Source organism: Vicugna pacos, chromosome 19 (genome assembly GCF_048564905.1).
Source record: "Vicugna pacos chromosome 19, VicPac4, whole genome shotgun sequence".
Lineage (NCBI taxonomy): Eukaryota > Metazoa > Chordata > Mammalia > Artiodactyla > Camelidae > Vicugna > Vicugna pacos.
This window is the reverse complement of record NC_133005.1, coordinates 2,647,503-2,670,601: the sequence shown is the minus strand read 5'-3', so window position 1 is coordinate 2,670,601 and position 23,099 is coordinate 2,647,503. Positions and strand designations below refer to the sequence as shown.

At 50.2% G+C, this 23,099-nt stretch overlaps 1 protein-coding gene across 1 annotated transcript in view; it reads right to left on the bottom strand.

Annotated features, from left to right (window-relative positions):
- Window positions 1-23,099, bottom strand: part of RALGAPA2 (Ral GTPase activating protein catalytic subunit alpha 2) — a 266,689-nt gene that overhangs the window by 156,902 nt on the left and 86,688 nt on the right. Inside the window, exons 14-18 of the mRNA XM_072943695.1 lie at window positions 20,683-20,794; window positions 14,789-15,026; window positions 11,638-11,802; window positions 1,676-1,870; window positions 228-325 (exon numbers count right to left, since the gene is read on the bottom strand). Coding sequence (XP_072799796.1) covers window positions 228-325; window positions 1,676-1,870; window positions 11,638-11,802; window positions 14,789-15,026; window positions 20,683-20,794 — 808 coding nt within the window. The remainder of the gene's footprint in view (window positions 1-227; window positions 326-1,675; window positions 1,871-11,637; window positions 11,803-14,788; window positions 15,027-20,682; window positions 20,795-23,099) is intronic.

Below are 23,099 nucleotides of genomic sequence, written 5' to 3'. Positions count from 1 at the left end.
GCAATTCTGTTTTCATGCTCACTTTCTTCTATTTTTGTAACATGACTAATTTTACACAGAAAGCAACCAAGACTTTAAAAGATCTCAAGGTCATTTGGCCCTAAAACACATCTAAGTGGAAAAAATTTTTAAGACGAAGTATCACTGCTACTAATAAATGCACGTACTGTGCCAACAGTTTATGTTTATTTTTAATGACAAACGAATACAGTTTGGAAACAGCTTACTGTCATGCCCTCATGCTCTTTCTTCACGTGTCCTTTGTTCTCCTGAACAGGCTTGGGCTCTGAAGAACTCCCCGTCTGTGCATTTTCCACCTTTGGCCCTAGAGATCAGCGGGGGACATCGACAGCAGGGACATTTCAGATGATAAAACTGGAAAAGAACTTTATACTGAGGTAATTACTATACTTCGATATCCTAAGACATGGAAACCGGCACGCTGGCAGCCGGGGGTCAAGTCTGCCCTGCAGACCTGGTGTCTGGGCACAGAGAGCTTTCACTGCCACGTGTTCACGTGGGGGAGGGCGACAAGGCCTGTCCCGGGGGCCCTAGGGGAGGGTCTCAGACAAGAGCTGCCCGAATCAGCCAGGAAAGCTGGCGGGAAAAGGGAGCAGTGGGGAGGCTCAGCGCCACTGGAGAACAGACAGGTGGCACAACCAGTGTCAGGTACAGAAGAGGGAACATCACCAGGAAGCCTGCAAACGCTCACTGAAAAGATCATATCCTCTGAGTAGTCTGGGGCCAAAAAACTGGGGGGGAAAAACGCATGAATTGAATGAATTCCTAGGAAAAACACAACTTTTTCAAATTAAACAGGAAAAGGAAAGTATGGATAATCTTACAATGATTAAAAGTTTTGAACACTACTTTAAAATCTTCTTACAAGAAAACACCAGGCAGCTGATGGATTCTATCAAAAATTTAAGGGGAAAAATCATAATGATCTTACACAAAAGCTTTTGGAGAATAGAAAATCCTTCACATAACACATTTTAAAATTATTTTTCTTGTATTTTCTTATTTCAAGAGTATTTCTAAGACAGGAGACTTCCCTACTCTTCTGGTGAGGCTAACGTGACCCTGACATTAAGAACGTGGTTGATTTCTTACCTCACGAAACTACACCTAATTAAGTTTGTTCACTGACACCAAACACAATGTAAACCTGTGCTTTCGTTTTAAAATACATTATTCACTGTTCACACATCTAACCATCTGCCTCTCTGCCTCCCACGCCTGTTGCTGCTGAAAGTTGTTGGAGAACTGTGTAGATGAACACGATTACAAGTTGTTATTGTCAACCTCAGCAGAGCCTACACGCTGCTAATAAACTCTGTCACAAGTCTGCTCAGCCTCTGCTCTCAGTGTTGACTTTCACTCAGGCCTCACCCCTCATGCCCTGCTGCTGCCCTCCCTCACCCGTGGTGAACATTCTCTGTCTCCCACCTACTCCAGCCACTCTGGACTTCTTTCTTTTTTCGAGTCCTCACACACGCCACGCTTGAAAAAAGTGCACACACTCTCTCTCTCTCTCTCACACACACACACACATATAATTTAGATAAATAGATTAAAGTAAGTAGTAAAATATTTCATTGCCAGAAATCACATCCTTGCAATCAACTTATGAAGCAAATTCCCTTGAAATAGAGAGTTAGGACAGCAGCACGACCTGCAGCTTCATCGCGGCCAGAGCCCGCGGTCCCGTGAGTACCGGAAGCGCTGGTACCCGGAGGCGCGCAGGGGCACAGCGGCCCCGTGACGTCAGGCGTGCTGCTGCTCCGGACCACGTGCTGGGGCTCGGCTGCCGCCAGGCGCCCGGGCTCGGCTGCAGGTGCGTTTTCTGACTGTGCGCTGTCTTCGACCTCTGTGGGCGTTAACACAAAACACGCAGGGAGGTTATTTCAAAACTCCTAAAAATAATTGCACTGCTGAAGACAACTGATCCTGAAAATGTCGTTTTAGACACTTTTTTTCCCCACAAAAAGTGTGCAGTTAGATTACCTGCATTTACATAAGGTTCTCTGCACTTGCTAAGAATACATGTTCCTTTTCAGTCCTACAAAGTATTTTATTTCAACCAAAGTGAAGGGGAAAAAACAGAGAAAGGAGAATGGCTGAGAACTACTGTAGAATTACTTGGAGTCTCAGGGACAGGCCTGCCGAGGAGAGAGGGATGCTGGAGACGCAGGGAGCAGGTGATTTCCACGTGTGAGAGCGTAACTTCTCTCTCTCTCTCTCTCTCACACACACACACACGCCCTAAAGACAAAAGGAAACAGGATAAACAACAAGGCCCTACAGCAGAGCACAGGGAACTACAGTCAGTGACTACGATGGAAAAGAACACGCAAAAGAGGATGCTTATACACCTGTGTGTGACTGAATCACGCTGCCGTACACCTGCAACTAACAGGACACTGAATCAACTCCACTGCAACTAAAAATAAAAGAAGGGACTTTCAACTCTACTACTCCTTTTAACAGAGAAATGTACAGCCGTCCAAAATAAAATACAATAATTATTTAATGGCTTATATCACCAAATGCAAGGTTGAATCAATCACTAAAGTACGAAAATGATCCACTAGCGGTTTTAGAGAATCAATAAATGCACGGCACCAAGTAGGAAGCCACCGGGAGTCCTGATCACCGGATGAGCTCAGCCAGAATCACCACAAGCCAGACTCCGCTAGACAACCAAGCCCCTCTGCGCTCGTTTCTAAACTCCATGGTTCACTTTAATCCTGGAATTACCGCAAAGAGTCACCCCACTTCCTCTCTCTGGAACCGCAGGTTCGGGAGTACAGCATCCCTGGCAATGTGATCGTTGTCATCGGCCCCTAACCTCACCCCTCGTCGACCCTCTGCGTGGCCCCGGACAATGACCTGACGGCACCCTTCCTCTTGCTGAGGCCCAGCTCCCCATCGCTGTCTAGTCAGCTCGCGCCCGCACGGTGAGCACAGAGATCCCCTGGATCTCCCCAGCGGCCTTGACCCCACAAGGGGCTCTGGGTCACTTCAGCCTTGAGCAGCCCCAGCCCACGGGGCACCTGCTGCCTTCCCCCGTCACTCAGTCCTCCAGGCCAACCTCCCTCTGCTGTTGCCTGGGCCCCTCCGACGGGACTCGCCCTGGGGTCCTGCATGTGGCCCCTGGCTGCCTCCCTTTGCAGACCCCACACTCCCTCCTGCAGGCATGAACTCCACCTCCATGTGGCTGTCATAGCCTCTTTCCCCCAGTTTTGATTAGCTCAAGTTTCAGTCCTTCTAAGAAGGGACTGATCACCATTCTGCCCATGTTATCTACCTGGAAGGGTCACCCTCTTCCTCACCCGAAATGAGACTCGCTGCCGACGGGCCGCCTCTGCACACCCCTGTGACCCGTCCGCCCGGACCACGACGCTCTCCATGGGCCAATTCCAACTGTGACACGGGATTTCACCGCAGGGCTGCGGCTTGCTATGCACTCGCCACATGAGAATTCCCTGTTAAAGGAGCCTGCCCCTAGTCACCAGGCTTCAAAACCATGCGACGTGTGCGATCCCTCACTTCAGTCCTAAGCACTGGGCCGTGGTCTAAATTCACTCTGACAGGAGGCTGGGCGGAGGGCGCAGCAGAGGAAGGCCGGCGGCAGAGCACACAGACCCGCAAAGCCTTGTCCTCCCTGGATCGGCCCCGTCCCTCCTCTCCCCTGGAGAGCCAAGGGCTGCCCCTGCCCAGGGAGAAACCCGGGACACCCGCACACCTGGCGGCCCCCCACAGCGCGCAGACCAGGCCCCCCAGCTCGACCCCCAGGCTCCTCAGTGCCAGGCAGCAGAAGCCTGACGACTCGTGGCCAGCCCTCCCTGCTGTCCTCTTCCATTTTTCCTTCCAATCACGCAAGACACGGGAACCTTCTGGGAAGAGTTGTCTCGAATGAGCCTACACATAAATCCAATGTCAGCAGAGGGAGCCCGAGAGCTTCCCCCGTCTCTAAATAATCACTGGCAAGGGCCGGTCTTTATGGACAGGGGGACAGTGGCTTTTCTGCATTTGACCGCGGTGCCAGGGAGTGGTAGGTTGGTGTCGGGGCTCTGAGCGGAAACAAACAGGGGCTGGGCCAACACTGGCTGCATCTTTTCCAAGATAAAGAACATCGCCATCTGCTGGGATGCGATTCGGACGCAGCACCCTGGCTTCCAAACGCGAGTGTCCCCACTGGTCCTCGACATGACAGACGGACCAAGAGCCTGCCACACCAGCTGGTCTGCCTTCCCCACAGGCTGGCCTGATGTGGCTTTAAGGCTGTTTCTGTAAAAGTGCTGGGAGGGACTTCTCGGATGGAGGAAGTCCAAGTCTGAGAAAGCACGGGAAGTGGGGGCAGTGGAGGGCGAGGGGAGGGGAGACCCTGGGGTCAGCGTGCAGTCAGGCTGCCTGCTGCTGGCGCCCTGAGCCACTCCTGCACTCGGCTGTGCAGAGAATGAGAAACAGGATGCAGATTCTCCTTATCCCACAGTTCAATAAACCCAATTTCCTGACTTGTAAGTGGACACTTTTTTGGCCTTTTCTCACACTTTGTGCCAAGTGCATACTCAGTATGTGTTCTTTATAAATGACCAAATGAATGCCAAAAACATTTTCTGGATATCCTGTTCCTCTTCCTTTTTTAAACGGTTCTTGAGCTCCCTCTGCTGGCTTTGTATTCACACTAAGGCGGCTCCTCTCTACAGCCAGCAGCTGCAGGAACTGCTGTCTGATAACAAATGAGAATCGCTGAACACCGATATGCAAATATCAAGGTAGAGGATTATCTGATATTCAAAACAGAAAAAGGGCAGCCCAAGTCATATAAAATAATTGCATTATAAATTCTGGGAGGTCTACGGCATTTTAAATATCACACAATTTGAGTCACTTCGAAGAGCTAAATCCTCTCTCAGATTAACCAAACCCATCTCGCTCCCTCGAGCAGAGCTAGCCCAGTAACCCACACCGCAAAGCGCCAACTTTCCAGCTGCTTGACAGCGTAAGTTACACAGTATCACTACTAACTCATTGCTTTCTAAAGCTCCATTCAGAGCGCCAGAAAAAGGATCAAATAAGGATTAATTTCATTTTCCCCCACTGAGAGGAGAACCTGCATGATTAAGTTAAGTGTGTAAACTCTTCGGAAGCTTCTATTTATTCCAGACGGCTGACTACTTTTCAAAGAAATTTCACTCACTCTTAAATCTAAGGCTTCCTTAACCCATCTTATTTAAATCCAGTGAGGCCCATTCTCCAATTACCCAAATTCTGGGTTCCATTTACTCCTCATACAAGGTTGCATAAGCAAAATTAATAGTGTTGTTTCCTAACTTCTAAAGCACTGTGCACAGTACCAACGTGACCTTCTGAAAGCACAAGAGATGTGGACCAACTCATCATCTTGACGTTTCCCACAAGGTCTGAAGGTGAGTCAGCCCAGACCCTGACTACAGCACGTCCCATCAACCGGGTACCACCTGGAAGCCACAGACCAGATGCAGAAGCAGCTCCATGGGGTTTTCAGTTAGGACCCCTTAAGCCTCTTCTGGAATGACGGAAGGTCGCAGATCCTCTAATTACTACTGTTACACTATTCCTGACAGAAAAATAAAATCTACCCTCTGTGTGGCCGCTAAGTGTTACTGACTGATAAACGTCCCAACATAAAAACAGTCAAAAGTTGCAAAACAGCTAGAAAAGAATTGTTTCCACAAAGGAGAAAAGAGGAAACACAGAGACCACCAGTTCCACCTGCCTTGTGCTTATTATGTCGTTACTCATGTTAACGGCAGACAGGTGGCTGTGACTCCCCCAAGTTCTGCTGCCACCAAATACAGAGTCCCAAAGGGCTCAGCATAACATACGAGTGGATGAAGGTAAGTAACTATCGTTTACACTGCTGAAGCCACCTTGGTGGGTGGAATCATCGTATAGATAAGCAACAAAGCCAAGGAACATTAACTCAGATGAAAACAAAATTAGCAATCATTTTTACAGTAAAGAACCTTGGCCAGAAAGTCAACAGTCAAAGTGTCTGTGTTATGTACAGGTGGCTGTGTACCTAAGTACGTCAGTATTCAGCAACAGGTTAGCAAGATACGCCAGCACACCAGGGTTTACACTGCAGCGCAGGGTTTAGTCATCGCCAGTGTGCCGACGGGGGGAGAACCCAAGACTGCAGGCGGACAGGCGTCCTTCTGGCCCAGGTCCTGGCTAGGCCTGCCACACCAGACCATGGCGCCACTTGAATGGTAAAGAAGAAATGCCGCCAGACCAAGGAGGAGCTCGATGGAATGGAGACCAGCAGGCTGTCCGCAGAGTCACTGCAGCGCTAAGGGCCCTCACCCTGTGCCGCAAAGCCAGGGACAAGCACAGCAGAGGCAAGGACGTGCGGGCCAAGCACAGCCGCCTCGTTCCTCGCGGTCAGTCTCTCACCTCAGCAGTGCTGAGGTTCCAGATCAGAGGCTCCCCGAGCCCGGGGCTGCCCGGGACGCGCCAGGGTGTTCGCAGCACCCGTCCGCTGGATGCCGGGGGTGCCACCCCAGCACCGACAACCACAAATGTCCCCAGATGTTGCCAAGTGTTCCCTGGGGGGCGAATCGCCCCCACCCGACAAGCACTGCTCTAACTCATTCAGCTTCTGCTGGAACTATGTGCGTAGATACGAGACTCACGAGTCTGAGTAAACTGAAACACAACACTGAGAAAACGTTTCCAGGGGGCGGGCAGAGCCCAGGGGTGGGGCACGTGCTCAGTGTGCACGAGGTTCCGGCTTCGACCCTCAGTACCTCCACAGGGAAAATGAAGAAAGAAAAGTGAAGAAAAAAGTTTCCAAAGTGATATCACTAACAAAAAGAGATTAATGGTGAGAACACATTCTAGACAAACTAGCAAAAAGCTTAAATAGTGTAGGAAAAAACGTGCTGTGAGAAAAGTCCCCGACGAGTGTATATCAGCCAAACAGAAAGAAAACTATTGTGAATACTTCACCAGCCATCTCTAGGCGGGAGGATCTTCCTGAAAACCAAAGTAGCAAGCAGTTAACGCTCATCAGTAATTTAACTGACTGGTGACCATCACCCTGTGTGCTGTTCTTAGCATTTTTCACCTTCATTATTTGCTAGAGAAGAGCTTTCTAAGAAGCACAGACCTTAGTCTTCCCTCGTCGTCTGTAAGTGACTCACTAAAATGTTTCGCACACTCATCGGGGGAACTCAACTAATTTTGCTTTGCTAAACCACGCACAACATGACATGGTTTCGTGCTACTCGAAGCCACAGTGAAGCTATCTCCGATATTAAATGAACACTGATCTGTAATGCCATCTTTCTGAAAATAAAGAGAACATGAACATGTTTTCCTCTTTAGTAAGGAGATTCAGCTCATCTTAGGATCATTGCAAGATAAGTCGACACCGACCTGATTATTCACCGTGGAGCAAGTGAACCCCTCTGATGAGGCGTCCACGCCCAAAATTACTTTGGTGCTAGAACCTCTTAATCAACCAGAAAGCACGCGGTTTGTAAACAACACGTGGCTAAACTCAGTGTTAATTGGCTGAAGCCCAGGAATAACATTTCTTCACTTTGCAAATGAGCACTTCTTATCAATGCTTTTTTGTTTAACTCAAATCTCAATAATCAGTAAGAATCTGCATAAACTGCTCATTCCTTTATACATGGACACGATTTATTGGCTCCAGGAAAGTCCAGCTTGCATAATTTTTCCAGTTCACTCATCCCAGGGGAGGCACAGCCAACACCCTGACACTGGCGCGCTCAGAACTTCTGTAGGATTTTCTGGATTCCCTTCCCCTCCATGCAAGGGCTCTGCATAGAAGGCACGCTAGACAGGCAGCACCGTTCTCCCCTCAAGAACTACGGACACACTGTCCTCTGTCCTCAGCTGCGAACGCAGGGACCAGCAGTGTTACAGAAATTTTTCTTGACCATCTAATTGCTGCTAAGCGTCTAATTACATCAAAACAACGGACACCCATGGAAACCAAACGCCAAGTGCGACGCCAGGCACACATGCCATGCGGGGGTGGGGGTGTGAACAGAGGAAGCAGGGCCCAGGGCGGCGGGAGGAGAAGCCGGGGACGGGGCACACGAGGCGGCGTGACAGTACCTGGCAGCCCGTGAGAGCAAGAGGAGTGAGAGGGCCCGGGGAAGAGCGTGCAGGCGCCGGGCAGGAGGAGCGGGGCGCTCCGCGCGGCGGGCAGGGCCTCAGAGAGGAGGGCGCGGCTGCAGGCGGGTGGGCTGCGCTCAGCTTCCAGGAGAGACAAAGTCACAGTCACGTCACGAGGCCGCCAGGACCCTCCCTGTCTTTCTCACGACCGTTATTTCTCTGGGCTCTCTAGTAGGCAAAGGAGGTTGTTTTAAACTTCAGCAGGAGTCAGTACAAAGCGCAATATTTAATCGCGGTCTCTAAACACAGCCGCCTTCAGCGGCCGACGGCAGGGCCAGCGGCCGCCCACGGCCGGTCCCACTCACCAAGGCTCTGGGTGTCGAGCCTCTCCTTTCCTCTGGGTGGCAGATCCGCATGTGGGTTGCCTGTTGACTTGGGCAGACTTTATAATCATCAGCTTTCTCTTCCTAAAGGGCCCAAACCAAAAGACCACGGTGGGACAGGGAAAACCTAGCCTGTGGCTGAGACTGACTCATAAATAATGAGTCATTCAAAGCTGGCCCACCAAGAGACGACTGTGTTCAATAGCAAATCATTTCGTAAATGATTTGTACTAACGGCTCAAGAGCACCTAGAAGTCAAGGTGAACAGCAAAGGATTTGATACTGAGAAAGAAAGGTTAAAATCTCCATTAAACCCGTCCTTCTAAATCTCATCTCGTGCTTACTAAATACACAATTTCTCCGTGCAAACCTCATCGTGTTCTTAAGCTTTCTATATATACTGCTTCTCAAAGCCATCTGGGGAAGTGGGTGAACACACCAAGCAAGAGGGTACACCCTGTACACAATCCACCATCAAGAAAGTCAGTTTCTTCCTTAAAATGAAAAGACGGGGGTTTACCTGCTGTGTTATTTTTATGTGATTTTATTTAACATGGATGAAATAGAACTACAAATGTGGTGACACATTAGCAAAAAGTGGAACAAACGTCTGACTTTCCTATCTTTTCCCCCACCCTCTGACCATCAGAATTCCCAGTTCTGAAGGACTATGTCAACGCGAACACAGCATCGTTCACAAATGTGCAAGGTGGTGTTCAGGTGAAAACAACGTCCATGGAAACATCACATGGACTGACTTCAAATTTCCTAAAGGACGTTTATCTCTTGACATCAGGGACGCTTCATTCGTGTGTTGCTTTAAAAAGTTTTCCTCTAATAAATCGGATAATTGTGCGCTTTTCCAAGATTGATCACTGGGTATTTTAGAAATGATACAATATAGAACAATATTTTGGAATAATACTCTTGTGGAAACTAACTGACTTGCCTTCATCATTCATTTTAGACATCTGAAGTTTTCAGCATCATTCACACTCGGGAATGAAGTTTTACTTTATTAACTTTAAGACTCTCCTTGCCAGTCCTTCTAAGTTGCAAATGAGTGCATTCTCTGTTCAATTAATTTTCACAATTGCTTATTTTATATTTTCCTCTCACCACCATCACTGACATTTTCTCAGCCTAAGTGTAGTCTGTGTGGCAAATTATAATAGAATAATCTTAAATCACTCCCTTACTGGGATTAGAAAAAAAGTCACTTTCAAATGAGTCTTCCATAATAAACATCTTCATGCTAACAGCACAAAAACTAATGTCATAAGCCGCTGCTCTCTCATTAAAAAGTGGCCTCTGCACAACCAAAATCTACCATGAAAATATTCTGGGCCTTCTTAAAAGACTAAATAAAAATATGTAAAAACCATACGCCCAAGTAAAATCTCTAATATGTAGTTTATATAGATTCCTATTCTAAAACAGCATGGCATGATAAAATCTTCAAAAAACATAGTTTTCCCAGGTCACAAAAAAGTCCTAATATTTTATAATTTTTAGAAATATAAAATAAAATAGGAAATATGTATTTGTGTATCCATCCATCCACTCGTATGTGTAAAATGTGTGAAGATAACAGATCTGGCCAACTGAGTGGCTCTTCACCTTCATTATCTTCTAGAGGTTCTGGTTCCAAGTGTGTTAGATTTAATTAATCCTACAAAGGCCAGGTTTATGGTTTTGAAGTGACACACTCTACAAATACCTTTACATGATTTTGTAAAAGCTCTTATTTTTGCGCAGCTTTCCAGGCACCTCAGAACACCAACGAACAGAATCCCATTGGCAAAAACACACACAGGGCTTTCTAAAACACATCAGCACCGCTACCATACTGTTGGTCTAAAACACATGCTGAGAAACTAAGATGCAATCTCTTCTCAGGCTGTGTTTTGGCCAAGTTAGCGGCACATGGAACATGCAATACACAATCATTTGCTGCTCATTAAATGTGAGAAGAAAGTTTTACAAAGTGCTTTGAATGAACACTTTAATCATCACTGTCATCCCAGGGTTGCCAGGGGCAGCAGGGAGTCCGGGCAGCCCAGGCACGAAGCTCCCTTTGTCACAAACTCCTGTTTCGATCCCTTTCTTTTAAGGACCCAGTGATGGAAGAAAGGAGCTTCCAGGAGTTGGGATGAGAAAGGAAACCGGTGAATGAGCCACCCCAAAGGCTGCCTGTTACCAGGACCTGGGTCTCTGCTCGAGGTGGGGAGGATGAAGGAGGCAGGAAGACAGGAGATGAATGTAAATAAGGTGATAATTACCAACAAATGTTACCGTACAAACAATGAGGCCGCTGGGGTTAAGGTGTAACACAGCTTCATAAAACTCCAACAGGACTCTAAGCCAGCTGCAGGAAGCCTGTACTACGCACTGGAAACTATGCTGAGTGTAAATGAATCTTTGACTGATGGCCAGAGGACACTGCCTTTCTGCAGTCTACGTGCTGAGTATCAGTGACAGCTGCATGGCGTCGCTGATGTGAGAAACCACAGGGAGCAGAGAGAAACCTGTTCTAAACTGAAGTCACTGGGAGGGGAAGGGGCTTTACTTGCTCTTATTAAATACTGTGTACAAGCTTACTTGTTAAAGATTTCTCTTTCTGAGAGCAAAGAGTAGTAAAGAGGCTGTCAGGTCAGCGTCTACAGGCATGGAAGGCTGTTTTCCTAAGAAGCGAAAGCACGTGAGCGTCTCCCTCCAGCTCTGGAAACAGTCGTTCTACACCTTTTCTTTGCTGGAATAAGCTTCCACACTCACTTAGGATCAACACTGTCCAACAACAACAATAATGAAACTGGCTAAGTGATTCCTAAGGCTCTGCTCTCCTCAAGGCTCAACCGGAACGTCTCCTTTCTCTCTTTTGCACAAATATCTGACCCATATTAACATCTCAAGCCCTCTTTTGCGATGAATGATTTAGAAAGAAGTATCAAAAACTGTGATCTGGAAAGTCATCAGACAGAAAGCTAGAAGGATACAGATACGTCTCATGCAGTAAAAGGCCTCGTCGTTGAGTTCTGGGTGGAATTTTAATACTTGTGAAACATTTCACTCCTGCAGACCCGCGCCTTGGAGAAACAGGGAAATGCAAGTTTACCGGCTGCTTTCTGGCGAACGAGGCTTCTGGCCTTCTCGACTCCCGGCGCCCCAGACGTGGTGGCACTCCTGAACCGCATGGGCTCCGTCACATCGGGGTGACTCCGCCAGCTCAGAGAAAAGGACCTCCCCACCGTGGTTCCTTTCTGAGGATCAAGAACACAGCCTACGAGACAAGAAAAAGAATCCCACAGCTGAATTCACTATGACTCGTCTCACAGCCTCGGGCGCTCAGCACACTCTACACACAGTATCCTGCACAACCAGCGGATTCCCTCACTGAAGATTAGGTACCACGTCCCTAGACTGCAAGTCAGGAAGTTCTCCACGTGTCAGTGATCTGAAAATCCCTGTTGCCAGAGGATTTGCCAAGCATCTTCTGTGGTCTCTTGAAAATCATCGTATCTTCAACAGTACTAATTCCAGTGTACAAAAAAGTTAATAAATCTTTCTCAGTATAAGAACAATGTCAAATCCAGTTACACCACTGCTCCCAGGACACTCCAGAAACTGCTTTTATAAGCCAGAAAATTAGAGATCCCGGTTTTAGAACAGTACTCCATCCTGCGGACACCAACCTCTCCACAAACCCCCAAGAGAGATGTCTGCCTCTAAGTGCTGATTGCAGTCAAATGGGCAAGGCTGCTGAGCCTCTACAAACAGCCCCAGTCCTGTTTCAGTGACGCTCCGAGCAGTAACTGCTCAGCTCTGTGGTTCACGCTCCCTCCTCTCCTCTCATGCTGCTCTGCTCAGATACTCCAAGTGAGCGGCCAAGGACCACAAGACGCACAGGGGAAACGAGACACTTCGAGGTCTCGCGCGGGTCTGCTGGGGCTGGGGCTGGGGGCTGCCCGCCCCCCGGCCCGTTTTCACACCCAGCTTCTTCTGAGAGTGCACTTTGTTACCTCAAGTCCGGCGCTTGTACAGAAAGTATTTCTACAGTGAATATTCAACACCATTTTTAGAATAAAATAAGATAATACATAAATCAGAAACATTTGCCATAGCCGTTCATTACAAAATGTGTTCTGTATCATTCTGAAAACAGCATTCCGGAAGCTGTCTACCGTCCTGAGACGAGCCTGTCTCTCCCTGGAGCCTGTGTCCGCACACTGGGAGGGAGGAGAAAGTTTCGGAGCCTGAAGGGGAGGGCAGGTTATAGGAACTTCAGGAAGTAGGAAATGTGCTGAATTTGCAAAGGCCCTTACTTCCTGTCCCGGCCACTCCCCTCCATCCTGAAAGGCACCCTGGTTGGGCAGACTCCCCTAGGCTCCTGACTGGAAGCATCTGGATCCCCCCGGACTCCAGGTTGACACAGGGGCCCTCAGAGCTGCTGCACAGGACATGACAGAGGCCCGGGCTCTAGGCTCCCTGACCCGACCCCAACCCCAAATCTCCAGTCTAACTGATTTTTTTCAGGAAGGCTCTATACAGCTCCACCTCGGAAGAAAGAAAGCTCTTCTACTAAAGTGTGTGACAATGTCACTGCATCAGACAGTCTAAATCTAAACTGGGATTAAACAAGTCCACGAATGCCATGCCCTTCAACTACTTCGTTTCGGTTTCTCCCTAACCTGCTTTTACTCACAGACGGCAGTGCAGGTAATCTAAGGATCAGCCACATCAACCGCGCGTCCCTGTGGTTAGTTAACCTCCGTAGCTGGTTCCATCTCCCCGTACCCACAAGGACTCTGAGCCTCAGCACACCACTTACTTTGGTAGCAAAACTGGGCAAGCAGGGACTTGAAATGCACTTGAAAATCTGGGCTTGCCCTCTTGCTGCTCCTAGGACCCTAAGCCATTAGGTGGGCAGCCCGAGCCAGCCCGCCTGGTGATGAAAGATGTACAGCCCCGCCCCCCACCGCCGCGGCTGACAGCTAGCCGACCCCTGCAAGGAGGCCACCTGGCTGAGCGCGTCACAGCTGACTGCAAACACAGCTGTGAATTCAGCAGCAGAAGGGCCCGAGGGAGCCCGACTCCAACTGCTAAATAAATGGTGCTATTTTATGCCACTGTATTTTGGGGTGATCTGCCACACAGCAAAAGCTAACTGATGCAATCTGCACCGAGACTGTGGTCGAGGCTCTAGCCTACCACAGCAGGTAATGCACCCTCTGTGAGTCTCTGGAGAAAAAATTCCTCTCGGGTCCCAGGACCAGGAAAAGCTAAGCATGTGGATTGTTTGTACCTTGTGTGCTCTGAGTGTCTGATGTAGCCCTGTGGGGACCAGTGTCAGATCCGCAGTTGCCCCTTCCCGCCTCCCAGCAGGCACGGAGGCCCCAGTGTGCATTCTGGCACTTGGACCTTGCCTGTAGCTCCACCCCTTTTCATTTTGCCCCCATGTCCTTAGGTATTTTATCTGTTATACTATGTTTTTTCTAGAAACAGCCTCAAAATCTTTACATAAGTCGGAGTTCGGTGACTTAATCCCAGGACTGTGTCACAGTCTTAAAGACAGTAGTGAAGACACGCTGCCAAGCTGTCACCACCCCCCCAGCAGAAACCAGTACCGATGTTTTCCACCCAATCTGACTTTAGGTCTGAAAACAGTTTTCACCTAGAAACACAACAAAGCCAGAGTGACCCCCACTCGAGGCACTGAGGCACTCCACCTGCCCCAGAAAGGCAGCAGAGTACACTTCTTTTTCTCTTTTCTTTTTTAAAATTGAAGTATAGTTGATTTGCAACGTTGTGTCAGTTTTTACAAAACAGAGACAGGCTCAGAGTGCATCTCAGTGGTGCAGTGTCTTGAGTTGGACTTGCCTGGCTTTGCTTTCTGGCTTTACCACTTTTTAGCTGTGTGACCCTGAAGGAGCCGATCGCTGTGGGCCCCGTCCTTGAGTCTGTGACGTGGAGGCAGCGGTATCTACTTCCCAGGCTGCCAGGATGGTGGCGAGGGAGAGTCCGTGCACGGCCCCAGCCATCACTACTACTGTTACCAGTCCCCCCACACACACAGCCTCCCCATACACTCAGCGCCTCGGAAGGCGGCTGAGCGCTATGAGACACAATCTAATGCCACCATGAAAAGACACTGTCCCGACGCTGCTTCAGTTGATGATGAGATTTCCTGCGTCAGGTGCCTGGGTGTTTCACACAGTCCCCCCGCCCCAGCCTCAGACACCTGGGGCCGCCTGTACGAGCGGAAATACCTTTGCCTCGCTGCTTCTTTTCCTTTTGTTCACTTAATTTGTCCAGAGGCAGGTTTGTCATCTCGACGCCGTAGACGGTTCTGGCGAGCACCACCGTCAGGGAGTCCATGATGTTGGCCCACTCGCTGATGAGCTCGTCCCACTCGGTGAGGGAGGACAGCACCCCGAGGAAGTCGTCCCAGAGCTCTCGGGACACGTACACGCAGAGGCTTGCCCGGATCCAGGCCACGATGAGTGTCTGAAACAGTCAACCAACCAGAGAATTCCATCGTCTTCATGTGGAAGAGGTATGGTTTTCACAAAAGGTGTAAAGTTACTCTCAATAAAATGACGGCTAGAGTAAAAAGCGCTTGTGGATATTGTTTTTCTTTTAATTTCTCAAAATTCATTTGATCAGCTGCCATCGGGTTTTGAGCCCGTGCGAAATCAGTTACCATCAGGACAAAGACCCTGATTCACAATGATGCTCACATCTGTGGCTGGTCCCGGCCGGAACCGGGGAGAAGACTCCTCCGTCTCCTGAGACACCCCTTTCCCTCACTCTCCGCGGCAGCCCCTGCAAACCTCCTCTTCTACAGGAAGACCACCAACCCCGCCAATTCCGGCCTGACTTTGAGCAGGTGAACTCACTGTGGGCTTCAGAGAGAAGAGAACCCGTTACACAAGAGCGCCTCCCTCCTGTGCCTGCAGATGTGTGCGGACAGGGCCCCCTCCACACTCGGGCCTCCTCCTCGGTCCCTGGGTTTCTATTAACCCCACCTGTCCTGGACCTCTGACCCTCCTCCTGCCCCAGCTCCTACCCATCAGCATTTCACTGTGTTCCAATTCCTCCTTCTCTTAAAAAAAAACACACAAATGCTCCCTTGAACCCCAGTGCTCCCCTCTGGCGAGAGCCCTTTCTTTCCCTTTCGAAGCCAACTTTCTTGAAAGAACATTCCACACTCACCCCATCCGCACCTCCTCTGCCACCCCACCTTCTGTCTGGGTTTTGGTTTCCGTCTCATGGCTCCAGTTACCATCCGTCTACTGTTTACTTTTCAACCGCCGTGTCCAGCCCAGACCTCTCTGACGGTTTCCTGGCCTTTCTAGCTGCTTACTGGGCAGCTCACGTGCACGATCTGCACGCAGCTGTGACGAAGCAAAGCCGTAAAAAGAACTCAGATTCTTCTGCTGAGATCCCACCAGTTCCTGGATCTGGTCTCTCCTGCTAGCAGCCTCTGCATACACTGTCCTCCCTCCCTTTCCGCATGTTTCCTCTACAACTTCCACCCACCCTTCAGGTCACAGCTCGGACATCACTTCCTCCTCGGTGTCCCCGACTGCCACCCATCCCTGCCTGCAGCAAGCAGCCTTCAGTCCCCACCATTCCCCGCATCGCTGCCCCCGGAGCTCCTCTCAAGTCGATTCTCTCCTCCCCGGTCTCATGGTCCACAGCACTGCAACCGGCCGTGGGCAACCCTATGAGACATCACGCACACGTCCTGGATACTGCCTCACCCTGAAGCTGCCTGGCTCCTTTCCCCTGCCAGCATGTTCCACACCCTCTAAAGTTCAAGTCAAGCTCCACCCCTCCCCCGGAGGAAGTGCGGGTCCAGCTCAGGTGAGCCCCAGCTGCTCCCCTAGTCTCAGCAGAGGGGATCTTTACACCCAAAGTCAGTGCAACGTCCCTGATCTGTGATCAGAACTATATGCACCGGTCAGGGTACCAGCCTGCAGGTATCCCTGCCTCACCCACACGCAGACAGGCCGTCGGGACTGGTACTGCGCGTGGGAGAGCAGGGACTCGCTTTCCGGGGGGACAGGAAGGATTAGAGTTACTTATTGTTAACAGAGGCGCTGGGGACGGAACCCAGGACCTCGTGCGTGCTAGGCATGTGCTCTGCCGCTGAGCTGTAACCTCCCCACAAGTTCGCTCTTTAATGAAACGAGATTAGCTCATTCAGGGTGGTATGGCAGTAGACTGCTTTTTAATTAAGAGAGAAATTTTTCTAACACAGACCTGGGAAAACTTTGAGAAAAAGAAAGCAATTTGTAACTAGGTAGGCCTGCTCTGACCTCCTGAAAAATCATATTTAAAGTCATCTTCGGCAATGTTCCTCTTCTCTGTTTCAATTCATGTTAACTACACTTTTTAAATGGATAAAAATGTTAATGCTGAGCTAAAATAATTGAGTATATTGAAAACAAGGTTCTAAAGACTCATTTAAAATCTTGACTCTAAGACGAAGAAAGTTTTTAAAAATTAAGGACAATGCAAAAGGAAAAATTAAAATAACTATCACTTACGGTTTTTAATACTTCATTACACGTTTGTGTTATGACTAAATGCTGGCTTCTATTTATTCACTGTTACACTCCTGTTTTCAAAATGAGCTTGAGGCCATTACCATAAAGTGCACGCACACAGTGAAATTAATAAACAGGAAAGCAAAAATACAACCGTACAGAGTAGGGGGAGAAGGCAAAGCCTGGCAAAGTCACCGGGACTCGGCTCACGGTGCTCAGGGCACTGGCCTCGGGTTTAAAAGCAGGTGGGGGGGGTGCGCCTCGCCCTAACCCGGGTGGCCTGCACTGGCTTCATATGGTCATTAGACGAGGACAGAACCATGACTCCCCGCAGCTCATACAACTGTCCTCAGCCAAGCCCCGCACACGCACATGACCAGGCGCCGCACGGCATCCGCAACCACAGCCCGGACGGTCGGCGGGGAGGGCACCTTCAGACGCGAAGGCGGGGCACCCCTCCATCCGCTTCCCTTTTCTGAGAGGAAGAGGGAGGGAGAGGGTCTCAGACTCGGTTCTGTCACTAAGCTGGTCTGTGCCCTGGACGATTTACGTGGCTTTTCTGGAGTCCCATTTCTCGCTGAAGGTAAGAAACTGGATAAAGGCGTCCCCGAGGTTCCTTCGAGACTGAATTTCAGGCTTTAGCAAATGCCTCTTGGCTCCCAGGTGTAGAAGACACCTTCACTAGTCAATCACTCCTCTTCTCAAAAGGTCCCCCACCAACCACGCTGTGTGTTTCTGCGTCCACGTCCCGAGGGGACCACACAGCTCTGAGGTTCTGGCTCACACTACACACAGCAGGACTGTGGTCCAGGCTTCCTCACGTGCTTCAGAGCGGCAAGCAGGAGGCCACACTGAGCCCTGACACCAGCGCACAAGGCATCACCATGGCAATCACCGTCACTCGTTAAGTGTTTAAAACGAGGCAAAACTCGACTATCTAGCCCTGGGAACTGTCTTCAATACCTTGCGACAGCCTACCATGAGAAGGAATATGAAAAGGAATGTACATATGTAAAACTGAATCACTGTGCTGCACACGAGAAACCAACACAACACTGCAAACTGACTGCACTTCAATTAAAAAAATCTCTTTAAACCTCAACTGTCATTGGAAGAAAATTTGCCAACTCAAGTGACGACAGAGAAAAAGCAAAGGGAAAAGTAGCAAAAGATAAAAGGATAACAGCGCCTTAAAATTCCTTGTCCCCTTTCACAGCCCCTTATTCAAAATTTTGAAACCCGAGTATCTGGCAACTGTAGACGGTCTACATGACCACGCGAGCGATTTCGATTGTAGGACGGGACTGAGACGAGGCCACCGGACCAGCTGGAAGATCTGCCCGACCTGCCACGTTGTCCTCCTCCAAGGACATCACAGAAGAACCTGGGAGGTCCGCAGACGATCATAAATCCCAGGTGCCTCCGCTCTGATTCTTACGACAACCCTGCAAGGCAGGAAGAGGCCCTTTCCTGACTGGGGCAGGTTAGGGAAGGGACCCAGAGAGATGCAGTGATTTGCTCGAGGCCACACAGCCAGGAAGTGTCAGAGACGGGGTCAGAACCCTGCATCTGTCTCACTCCAAAACACACACCTTCTCTCTGCTATTTTATGGTTCGTTCTTAATATAAGCACCCCTTTCGATCCACTGAACCGCTGCCAAAATACTAACAACAGTGACATCAAATTCACTAATAATAATGGACTCAAAACTAATCAAGTAAGAACTGACAAGATTTTTCCATTAAGGAAAGGGATTCCCCCCCAAAACCCAAAATCAAACAAACAAAAAACACAACTCCATAGGAGATTCTTGCTTCATTTAGTGACAAGTTCTCGCTCTAATTCTAAGACACACGACAGACGAAGGACCAGACAACTGTGAGGAGTGAGGCCCGGGCACCCCACCGGCCTAAGCCTGGTTCTGGTCCACATCACTCGGCAGCCTGGCTCCATCACGACCATGAGATGCTCTGGGAGGCAGAGACGGGGAGCGGAGGGTCTGTGTGTCCAGGTGAACGAAGGCAGGTGGGCAGTGCCAGCCCACAGGGGACAGCTCTGCAAAGCTGGACACACCCAAGGGCGTGGTGACCTCTCCCCGGATCCAGCGAAGGCCGTGCAGTGAAAGCTGTGCACTGTGAGCGTGTGCCAATTACTTCCGTGGCCTGTCACGCATTTTCCGTGAAGTCAAGACTGTTCAGTCATATTCAATTATTTAAAATTAACGAGAACAGTTGGGTTCTCCTGTGTTACAATGGGAATCTTTAGCTTTATTTAAAGAACTAAGTTATCTTTCTGTCATGTTCCCCTACAGATCCTGCCTGTTCTCTGGGTATGCTCTTACCACATGACCTCCAAAGGCACCTTCCAGTCCCTGCGGAGGGACGTCAGCCTCCCACCGCGCTGTCACGTCCAGCTCATGACCCACGCGGCTTTCCCCAGAGGATCCCTCAGAGTCAGCTCGTCCATTGGACCAAGGCCCCTATTTGTAAGCACGCCTCATTTTCCCAGCATCTTTCACACGATCCTCCTCCAGAAGTGCTTCATAAACACCGCGCCTCCCACCAACACCAGTGCGTCCCAGGGCGGCGCTGCGCAGGCTGCCGCCCGCAGGGCCCTTTCCACTTCTTCCCAGAAAGTCAGTCCATCACCGCCTTCTCCCCTCTCCGCTCAGGATGACATCGGAGCACTCGTGCTGGGCCCCTCTCACCGTATGGTATGTGAGAGGCACAGCCATCTCCTGGGCCCTTGGCCTCCTCACCGGGCCAGGACTGCACCTCCAAGCTCTCTCTCCCCCAGACTGTCCTGCTCCCCTCCCTGGACCATCCCCCTGGTTGTCGAGCAGCAAATGTTAATTCCACCTCCCTTAAACCCGGCCCTCCCTTCCTCCCTCCCACATCAATACCTCCGCCAAGCCTGGACCACAGCTGGGACCTCCACCCACGCCAGGTGGGCCTCGCTCCCCTAGAACGTTCTCAGACACTGACATCTCATGCAAGCAACGCTCACCTGGCCGTCTCCCCTTACTCAGCGCTCCCCACTCCCCAAGTGTGCAGGACACAGGGGCCTGTTCTCCCTCCTGGCCCCAGGCCTCCCCTCCTCAGCATCTCTGCTGGCTCAGCTCCTCCATCCATCATGCAGACGCCCCTCCTCTCCTACCGCACTCTCTCCCTGGGGGCCCATTGAGTCCTGTGGCTTTAAACACGACCACCCAGCACCCCAGGGGCCACAGGTTTTTATTTCAGGAAGGAGCCTCACCTACCCTCCTCCCACTCCCATGCTTCTGTCCGCCTCCACCTCCTCCTCCTCGGATTCACCTGGCCCTGCACCAAGGCCATCAGCAACTGCCGTCTTCCTAATTTCCAACAACCTTCAGCAAATCAAAAGAGGAAGCAGACGGCTGAAAGGTGGGGGCCTAAAGAAGCCCAGTGAGAACTGTGAGCAGATTGCAACCTTCATGACGAAGCTCAGAAGGAAGTTTTTGAATTAAACTTCTAGACATTTAAAGTTAGTCCATTGTATTCTAGAAATTCTCAATGAATAAAACCAATTTGCCGTAAAAATCCAATTCATTTCTTGCATTTGCAGTGTTTTAATAAAAAACACTTACCCTGAACAGTAACCCTGCCAAGCTCTGGGCAAACAAGTCCTTTATTTGCTTATCCTTCGGCTTCTGCATGACAGCTTCTGTTATCCTGAGGAGTATTTGCAACATCTGTTCCCTGGGCCCCAAAAGAAAAGCTCATATGATTAATCACATCTCCAAAGCACTTGAAATCATAGGCACAAGAAATTCTTTGAAGAACTCTGCAAAATTGATAATCACGTGTTACTCGAAAGTATCTTAATGCCAGTTACAAAATGAATACCATATTTATTCAAATAAGCTCCCTTCTGCTGCCACAGTTCTGAAAATACGCCTCCTTGGTCCACATTGACAGACAGCATAAAGCAGGCCTTACCCCAGCCTGGCGTCCTCCCCGCGGAGACAGGGAGGCGAGGCTGCTCTCCCCTCTGCGGCGCTCGGGGAGGAGCTGTGCCTCTTTGAACTCATGCAGGCCACTTCAATTTCAGGTCCATCACTTAACCTGAGAGGGCCCCCTCTGTCTGTGTGACAGCAAAGAGCCCGAGACTTCTGGTCCCCCCTCCCCGGGGGTCTGTGGTCAGCAGCATCGGGTGGCTGGGCTCCACAGCAGTCCCCTGGAACGAGGGCTGGGACAGGTCACCACTGGGTGCGCCAGGCACGGAGCTCTGTGCCTGGAAAGTTCTGGATCCATGCACACACAGGGTGCACCCAAGAACCGTGGCCATGATGTCTGTCATAGCGCTCCTCCAAGGGGGAAGGAGGGTTACGCCAAAGGTCCCTGACGAGGAAAAAACACCAGAGAGACGAAATCACTCTATGACAACGACGGCGATTCTCCGGCACGGCCAGAGGGCACCTTCCTTTCTTGCAGTCCAGTCTTCAGATTTGGCCCCAGACGCCGTGGAAACAAGTTCCCCTTTGCACCAGGGAGCCCATGCGTTCTCTGAGGGAGACTGCCTGGTCCTTCCTTTCGAGATCTTGTTCACGAACCCTCTGCTCATCCTTGTAACTTCCTCCTTGGCCTTGCTCTTCAGTGATAAAATCAAGAACTGGACAGAGTGACCTGGCCCAGGTCGGACTGTCAGATATGCAAGTAAGTCACAGCTCCTTTACTCTTTTCTCCTACTTCTGCACCCGGAACAGTACTTTCTCTCCACGTGAGGCTGAACCTCAAACCTCTCACGGCACAATGACCTCTAGGACCTCCTGCCCCACTTGGAGCTCACCCCGCTGGCCTCTGCCCGGGGTCTCTGCGGGTGCACGTCCACACTGCCACCCGCTCTGCCAGTGGGCCTGCCCGATGCCGCCTGCAGAGTCTGCAGGCTCCGGGGAAGAGCTGTGGGGTCAGGGCTCTGGGCACACGTGTGATGTGGAGGAGGATGAGGGGAGAAACGGGGCAGAGCTGGGGACAGCCTGCTGTCCCCCACATCTGGGGTCCCCGGGGCCCTGTCCCGGGGTGGGGAGGGCAGCAGCCAGCATCACCCCTGTCTGCACATGTCACATGATGTGTAAGACAAGGAAACACTGTCCCTTCCACACCCATCCTGCAGACATGAGAACAAGAAACGTAATTTTCAAATAAAACCTCCATCATAGGACTGCCATCGAGCCGTGCACACCTGATGGAGGCAGACTGACGCAGACTGAGCGCAGATTTAATTTCTGAGCCTGTGACAGCTGAGTAACCATGACATCCCCATGCAGTCTCCTGAAGGAGAAAAGGGCGAAAAACTATTTCCAGTCTGGAAAACTCCTTGCCTCACAGTTTGACCTCAGCTTGTTCCTTTGCACTTCATGAAGCACTGACTCCTGGCCACTCCTCTAGGAGGGGACAGTGCAGCCAGCTCCCAGGGGCCCAGGACGTCAGCGAGGCTGGCAGGGTGGGGCGAGGGCCTCTCCTCTGGCCTCTCTGTCCTTCACTTTGCCCCCATCTCCTCGCACGCCTCACTCACCTAGAGGTGCTTCTGTGCTCGCTGTGTCTCTCGGGGCTTCGAGGACGAGAACCTTGTCTGGCTCAGCCTGTGTCCTCACGTGGAAGCTGGCTAGTCATTTACTGGATGGAGGGAGGGATGGTGTTCAGGGGCTGTCTGGTACCTCAATACCTAAGAAAATCTGTTCGGGAATTATCACATCCCCGTCTACACTCTACTGACTATTTTTTTCTTTTTGGTGAGTATTTTCATCTATTTCTATAATTTGATTTTTCTGTATTTTTAGTTGGAAATCTCTGAATTATTAAAGAACGGAGAAGAATTAATTTTATTTTCTAGAATTTTCACCCCAAAAAAAGGTGATCCAGAAATATCAAAATATTACTGATTGACTGGTATGCAGAATTCAGAGAGTTTTCAAAGGAAAAAGACCATCAAAAGCACAGGATACAACAGGTAGGAGGAGCTGAGGTCTCAGGTGAGGGCACCGGCCTTTCCCATCACTTCCAC